Source organism: Rhinopithecus bieti, unplaced genomic scaffold (genome assembly GCF_001698545.2).
Source record: "Rhinopithecus bieti isolate Rb0 unplaced genomic scaffold, ASM169854v2 scaffold_7888, whole genome shotgun sequence".
NCBI lineage: Eukaryota > Metazoa > Chordata > Mammalia > Primates > Cercopithecidae > Rhinopithecus > Rhinopithecus bieti.
In genome coordinates, this window is record NW_016805944.1 from 1,146,926 (window position 1) to 1,154,773 (window position 7,848).

At 49.1% G+C, this 7,848-nt stretch overlaps 1 protein-coding gene across 1 annotated transcript in view; it reads left to right on the plus strand.

Annotated features, from left to right (window-relative positions):
* The window catches only part of SYMPK (symplekin scaffold protein), a 43,555-nt gene that overhangs the window by 2,559 nt on the left and 33,148 nt on the right, over positions 1–7,848 (plus strand). Inside the window, 4 exon segments of the mRNA XM_017874341.1 lie at positions 4,854–4,977; positions 5,119–5,184; positions 6,887–6,940; positions 7,038–7,111. Coding sequence (XP_017729830.1) covers positions 4,873–4,977; positions 5,119–5,184; positions 6,887–6,940; positions 7,038–7,111 — 299 coding nt within the window. The 5' untranslated portion in view covers positions 4,854–4,872.

Sequence of the window (7,848 nt, forward strand, 5' to 3'; positions counted from 1 at the left end):
TACTATTATTTGAGACAGAGTCTTGCTCTGTCATGCAGGCTGGAGTGCAGTGGCGCAATCTCGGCTCGCTGCAACCTCTACCTACCCGGTTCAGGTAATTCTCATGCCTCAGCCTCCCAAGTAGCTGGGATTACAGGCATGCATCACCATGCCCAACTAATTGTTTTGTGTTTTTAGTATAGACTGGGTTTTGCCATGTTGGCCAGGCTGGTCTTGAACTCCTGGCCTCAACTGAGCTGCTCACTTTGGCCTCCTAAAGTGCTGGGATTACAGGAGTGAGCCACCACATCATGCCTTTAAAGAAAAAAGAAAAAGACTTGTTAAGTGCAGTAGTGAGAAAGGGGGAAAGAGTAGAACAAGTATAGCTATTAATTTTCAAGGATTGAAGAGTGAAAGGGCAGGAATACTGAACCCAGTGATTGGGGAGGCTGTTTGGCAGGAGTGTTCATTCATTCAGCAGATGTTTATTGAGCACCTACTAGGTGCCAAGCACTCTTCCATGCTGGGAATATAAAAAGTGAAGAAACAAAGTCACTGTTCTAGGCTGGGGGGCGATGGCTCAGACCTGTTAATCCCAAGCACTTTGGGAGGCCAAGGAGGGTGGATTGCTTGAGCACAGGAGTTCAAGACCAGCCTGGGCAACATGGCGAAACTCCGTCTCTACCAAAAAATGATTTCAAATAAATCACTGTCTTCGTGAAATTTATAAATATGTAGTGTGTGATGATGATAAATGCTGTGGACAAAAACAACACAGATGGAGATCGAGAGGGAGTTGAAATTTGAAATACGGTCATCGGGGAAGGCCTTACTGCAGAGACATGTGAGTGGAGTCCTGAAGGAAATGAAGAGGGAAGGAGTTGTGCTGATACCTAGGAGGAGGAATATTCCAGGCAGAAGGAAGAGAGGCGCAGAGTCTTCAAGGAAGGGGCATGTTGGGCATGTTCACGGGACAGCAAGGAGGCCAGAGTGGGTGGAGCAGAGAGCTCAGCGGGAGAGGCAGTCAGAGGAAGAACAGGCCAGATGCCATAAGGTCTTGTAGGCCTTGGTGGGGACATTGGCCCTGACTCTTTGCAAGATAGTGGGTGACAGGCAGCAGGGAAACTAGGGAGGAGGCTGTTGGCTCATCATTCATTCAGCGGACACCTATCATGTGATACTACTGTGACTAGCTATTGTGTAGTTCCTTTTAAAAAATGTATCATTGGCCGGACCCAATGGCTCAAGCCTGTAATCCCAGCACTTTGGAGGCCGAGACGGGTGGATCACGAAGTCAGGAGATGGAGACCATCCTGGCTAACACGGTGAAACCCCATCTCTACTAAAAAATACAAAAAACTAGCCGGGCGAGGTGGTGGGTGCCTATAGTCCCAGCTACTCGGGAGGCTGAGGCAGGAGAATGGCGTGAACCCAGGAGGTGGAGCTTGCAGTGAGCTGAGACCCGGTCACTGCACTCCAGCCTGGGCGACAGAGCGAGACTCCATCTCAAAAAAAAAAAAGGTATCATTTTCAGCCGGAAGCAGTGGCTCACGCCTGTAATCCCCGCACTTTGGGAGGCCGAGGTGGGCGGATCACCTGAGGTTGGGAGCTCGAGACCAGCCTGACCGACATGGGAAAACCTCGTCTCTACTAAAAATACAAAAATTAGCTGGATGTGGTGGCGCATACCTGTAATCCCAGCTACTTGGGAGGCTGAGGCAGAACTGCTTGAACCTGGGAGATGGAGGTTGCGGTGAGCTGAGATCGTGCCATTGTACTCCAGCCTGGGCAACAAGAGTGAAATTCCATCTCAAAAAAAATACATAGGATCATTTTTCATGCTCCTCAGATTATTGTTTTTTGGCATGTTTGTTTGTTTGGTGTTTTTTTTTTTTTTTTTTTTGAGAGAGTCTCGCTCTGTTCCCCAGGCTCTTGTGCAGTGGTGTCATCTCAGCTCACTGCAAGCTCCGCTTCCCGGGTTCATGCCATTGTCCTGCCTCAGGCGCCCGCCACCACACCTGGCTAATTTTTTTTGTATTTTTAATAGAGACAGGGTTTCACCATGTTAGCCAGGATGGTCTCAATCTCCTGACCTCAGCGATCCAACTGCCTTGCCCTCCCAAGTGCTGGGATTACAGTTGTGAGCCACCGCGCCCGGCCTTGTTTTGTTTTTGAGACAGTCTCGCTCTCTCGCCCAGACTGGAGTGCGGTGGCGTGATCTCAGCTCACTACCTCTGCCTCCCAAGTTCAAGTGATTCTCCTGCCTCAGCCTCCAAAGTAGGTGGGATTATAGGTATGCGCCACCACGCCTGGCTAATTTGTATATTTTTAGTAGGGATGGTGTTTCTTCATGTTGGCCAATCTGGTCTTGAACTCCTGGCCTCAGGTGTTCTACCTGCCTCAGCCTCCCAAAGTGCTGGGATTACAGGTGTGAGCCACGGCACCTGGCCTGTTTGTTTTTGAGACAGAGTGTAGCTCTGTCCACAGGCTGGAATGCAGTGGTAGGGATCACAGCTCACTGCAGCCTCCACCTCCTGAGCTCAATTGATGCTCCCACCTTAGCCTCCCAAAGTCCTAGGATTAAAGGCGTGAGCTGGCCAAATTATTATTAATGATTGTAATTGTTATTAACAGTTTATGCAGTAACCTTAGATCTTTTGCCATGTACATAAAAATAATAGTATACTTAGCCAATGTTTACTATGTATACTAACTGATTTAATCCTCAAAATAGTCTTGGGAGGTAAGCCCTGTTACTATCCCTGTTTTCTAGAAGAGGAAACTGAGAGCCAGAGAAGTTCAATGTCTTGCCTCAGGTCATTCTGTGTATGCATAAACACATACTTGACAAAAATGGCTTGAACTACATGTATTGTCCTCTGATGCAACAGGCTGTCGGGGACGTCTTTTCATGATAATATATTAATATATTGAGATTCACCAATTTTTTTTTTTTTTGTGATGTAGTCTTTCTGGCCCAGACTAGAGGAGTGCAGTGGCACGATCTCAGCTCACTGCACCCCTCCGCCTCCTGGGTTCAAGCTATTCTTCTGCCTCAGCCTCCTGAATAGCTGGGATTACAGGCGCAGCTCATTGTTGTATTTTTACTAGAAATGGGGTCTCACCATGTTGGCCAGGCTGGTCTCAAACTCTTGACCTCAGACAATCTGCCAGTTTCGGCCTCCCAAAGTGCTGGGACTACAGGCATGAGCCACTGCGCTCAGCGTCACCAATTATTTTTTTACCCTGTTTCCTCTACTGGTTTTTGGTTTATCCTTTCAGATTTTTTTTCTTTTTTAACATATATATTTTTTTGGCTTTTTTTTTTTTTTTTTTTTTGAGACAAGGTCTCACTCTGTGCAGTTACCCGATTTTGGCTCACTACAGCCTCTGCCTTCACCTCCCTGAGTAGCTGGGACTACCAGGCGCGCCACCATGCCCAGCTAATTTTTGTATTTTCTGGAGAGACGGGGTTACATGTTGCCCAGGCTGCTCTCCAACTCCCAGGCTCAGGCGATCTGCCTGCCTCAGCTGCTCTCCAACTCCTAGGCTCAGGCGATCTGCCTGCCTCAGCCTCCCAAAGTGCTGGAATTACGGGCATGAGCCACTGCACCTGGCCACATTTTTCTTTTTTTTTTGTAAAACAGAAACATATAGTCAATGCTGTTTTCAGCTTTGCTTGTTTTCATTTAATATATGCAGTCTCTGTCAGTGTCTAGAGACTGTTCTCATTTTTTTTTGTTTTTTTCTTTCCTTTCCTGTTACAGTTTCATAGTCTGTTTTTTTCTTGTAATATAAATTTATATTTATATATTTTCTTTTTCACTTTTTTTCGCAGGTGTTGGAGTCCTGTGGTCTTTTATTATGTATGTGTATAACCGTGTTTTTCAGCCAGTCTCCTGTTTGAGGACACTTGGATTGCTTCTCGTCTTTTGCTATTGTGAATAGCTGTGTAATTGATATATCCTGCTATGTTAATCATTCCATAATTTTGCCAGTGTGACTGTGTTAGATGCCTAAAAGCCCCCTTCCTCCCTTTTAAAAACAGCTTCATAGTGTTCCAAAGAGTGGCTGAAACATCATTTATTGAAGCAGGCCTTTTGTGATGTATTGAGTGCCTACTATGTGCCAGACTCTGTGTCTGGTATTCCTCAGAGCTGTGTTTTTGAAAGTTTGCTCTGGGCCAGGCACTGTGGTTCACGCCTGTAATCCCAGCACTTTGGGAGGCTGAGGCGGGTGGAACACCTGAGGTCAGGAGTTTGAGACCAGCCTGGCCAACATGGTGAAACCCCGTCTCTACTGAAAATACAAAAATTAGCTGGGCGTGGTGGCATGTGCCTGTAATCCCAGTTACTTGGGAGGCTGAGGCAGGAGAATCACTTGAACCTGAGAGGCGGAGGTTGCAGTGAGCTGATATCTCACCACCGCACTCCAGCCTAGGTGACAGAGTGCGACTTCATCTCAAAAAAAAAAAAAAAGAAAGAAAGAAAGAAAGTTCGCTCTGGTGCCCAGTCCAGAGCATATCCCAGGTGGAGAGAGGGGAAGCACGGGGACCTGTAAGGTGGCTGTTGCACATTCATGTGAGCCATCGTTCAGCAGGTGTTTGTGGTTGGCCCACTCTGTGTAAAGCACTAGAGGTGAGGCTTAGACTTCTGGCTCTACCTTGGGAGATGTCAGTCTCCCCCAAGTTACAGCCCCCATGCACACATCCATAAGCCAAAGACAGAGCCTGGAAGGGAGAGGGACTTCTGAAGGCGTGACTAGGGAGGAACAGGCTGGGAAGGAGGGTTGAGCCCTTTGTAGATGTTCGGGTGACAATCTAGCCCAGCCCATCTGCTGGTCCCCTGAGCTTGATCCATCCTCTTCTTTCCCAGGGACAAGCTGACGGCAGCCATGGCGAGTGGCAGTGGGGACAGCGTCACCCGCCGGAGTGTGGCATCACAGTTTTTCACTCAAGAGGAGGGGCCGGGAATTGATGGCATGACCACCTCAGAGAGGGTGAGTGTGGCGGGCAGGGCTTGGAATGGGGAAGCACAGCCCCTGGCTTTGGACAATCCACGTTTAGGTGGCAGAGCCCTGGGAGTGCCGAGGGGGCTGGACTGGGCTGGCACTATCCCCTGCCCCTTCCCTTCCTTCCAGGTGGTGGATCTTCTGAACCAGGCGGCGCTGATCACCAATGACTCAAAGATCACAGTGCTCAAACAGGTGAGGGCCCCGGGGGCATCCTGGGCTGAGCAGGTGAAAGGAGGCTGGGAACCTAAGAAAGAAGACACTAGCAGTAACACCAGTGTCTAAATTTACACACGCAGTGTGTGCCGGCCACGGTGCTCCGTGCAGGCCTCTGCTCTTCTAGTTCTCAGGAAAGCTCTGTAAGGCAGGGTAATTTCATCCCTGTTTTATACAGAAAGAAGCAGACCCCGGGGCTTAAATCATTAGCCCAAGGTCACTCTGCTGGGAACTGGCTGAACTAGTGCTTGAATCCTGGATTCCAGCTCCAAATCCTACACTCTTCATCATTGCATTTCTTCTCTGCCAGTGTCCAGTCAGAGAAGGTGACTGGAGGTGGCGCAGACATGCCTGTCACCAGACATTGATGACCCAGTATGGGCAGGGCTGGGATGGAGAAGGAATCCCAGGTGGGCTCTGGGAGCCCAGAGGGAGATCCTGACCCAGCCCAGGGATGAGGAGTCAGGGAGGACTTTTGAACCAAATCCTAGAGGATAAAAGGAGAGAAGTATACTAAATTAGAGAGACAGCATCTCTTTTATTTATTTATTTATTTATTTATTTATTTATTTATTTATTTATTTTGAGACAGAGTCTTGCTGTGTTGCCCAGGCTGGAGTGCCGTGGCATGATCCCTGCTCACTGCAGCTCCTGCCTCCCCAGTTCAAGCGATTCTCCTGACTCAACCTCCCGAGTAGCTGGGATTATAGGCACCTGCCACGATGCCTGGCTAATTTTTGCGGTTTTAGTAGAGACGTGTTTCACCATGTTGACCAGGCTGGTCTCAAACTCCTGAGCTCAAGTGGTCCACCCACCTTGGCCCCCCAAAGTGCTTGGGATTACAGGCACGAGCCACCGTGCCCAGCTGAGAGAGGGAGAGCGTGTCAAGCTGAGGACACAGAAGTGTGTGCAAAGGCAGAAGACAACATGGGGCACTTTAGGCTGGGCATGGTTCAGAGCAGGAGTTGGAGTTCAGAGACCAGCGAGGTTAGCATGCCTGTGTGATAACCCGTTCGGCTCCTTGATCAGCCTGTAGCCTTATGGAGTAGCCCCACCTCTGAGGTGGAGTGGATGCACCTGGTGCCTCCCCCGTGGGTGGTCATGAGGCTGTTTAGCAATAGTAGCTTGAGTTGTAGCAGCCAGGTCCTGTGCCTGCTCTTTGCTTATTGGAGGATGTCCATGAGAAGGGCTTATTCCAAAGAGTCTGGCCAGCACAAGGGCTTCAGGAGTTGGGTTCTCACTGTGAAGATGTTTGCTGAATCATGGCAATGCTAACTGGGGAGCAGAAGCAGGAGAGTGGAGAGAACTGATGGACAGGTGGAAGGAGGCCAAACCTTAGGAAGGCCTGAGCCCTGGGGCATTTCCCTCTTTTATTCAGCCCCCTCCTGTGTCATGTCCTCACTATCTACCAGAACCTGTGCCTTGTAGGATCTCATTCTGGCCTCCTAATATCCCTTTTGAGTTGATGTTTAAGAGTCTCATTTTATAGATGAGCAAACTGAGTGTCAGAGACCATGCCCAGGGCATAGCACTCTTGGTAGGGAGCAGCAGAGCCAGGCATTGAGATGAGTGTATCTGCTGCCTAGCCCTCTGCTGTCTTCCCCTCTACTCTCCTGTCTGCATTGGTTGGCCCCTGGTTTTATATGGTTATTCTTCCTCCCCACCCCCACTCTCCTTCCAGGTCCAGGAGCTGATCATCAACAAAGATCCCACACTACTGGACAACTTCCTGGACGTGAGTGACTGACAGAAGATAAAGGGGTGTGGTGTAGGGGAAACGGGATGTGGAACCTAATGTAGCCCTGATCCGCTTTCTCTCTTGACATTGGCAGGAGATCATCGCATTCCAAGCAGACAAGTCAATCGAAGTACGAAAATTTGTCATCGGCTTCATCGAGGAGGCATGGTATGGGGTGAGGCAGGGAGCCCCAGGAGCATTCTCACTGGAGGCAGCCTTCAGGTCCTGGCCTGGTCTGGAGGCCACCACTGAGAGGCCTGCCTTCTGCTTCCCAGACCCTTTCTCTCTCTCTTGCACACTGATTCCCCAGTAAATATTTAGTAAGATCGAAACCCTGGGGTCATCTATGATTCCTCTGGTTCTTCCACACTTCACATCTACATCGTCACTAAGGACTGTGGGCTCTACTTTGAGAATATCTGCAGCATCTGACCATTTGTCAATCGCTTCCTCTACCACTACACAGACCCAAGCCACCCTTCCCGCCTACCTGACGACTTCAGTGGTCTCTCTCTGGCTCCCTTGCTTCTTTTTCTTTTTAGTTAAATTCATATACCAAAACTAGCTTTTTTTTTTAATCTTTTTTTTTTCCTTTTTTTTTTTGAGACGGAGTCTCGCTCAACTATTGTCCAGGCTGGAGTGCCATGGCACAATCTCAGTTCACTGCAACCTCCTACTTCCGGGTTCAAGTGATTCTCCTGCCTCAACCTCCCAAGTAGCTGGGATTACAGGCATGCACCACCACGCCCAGTTTATTTTTATATTTTTAGTAGAGACGGGGTTTTCCCATGTTGGCCAGGCTGGTCTCAAACTCCTGACCTCAGGTGATCCTCCGCCAGCCTCGGCCTCCCAAAGTGTTGGGACTACAGGCGTGAGCCACTGCGCCCTGCCTTTTTTTTTTTTTT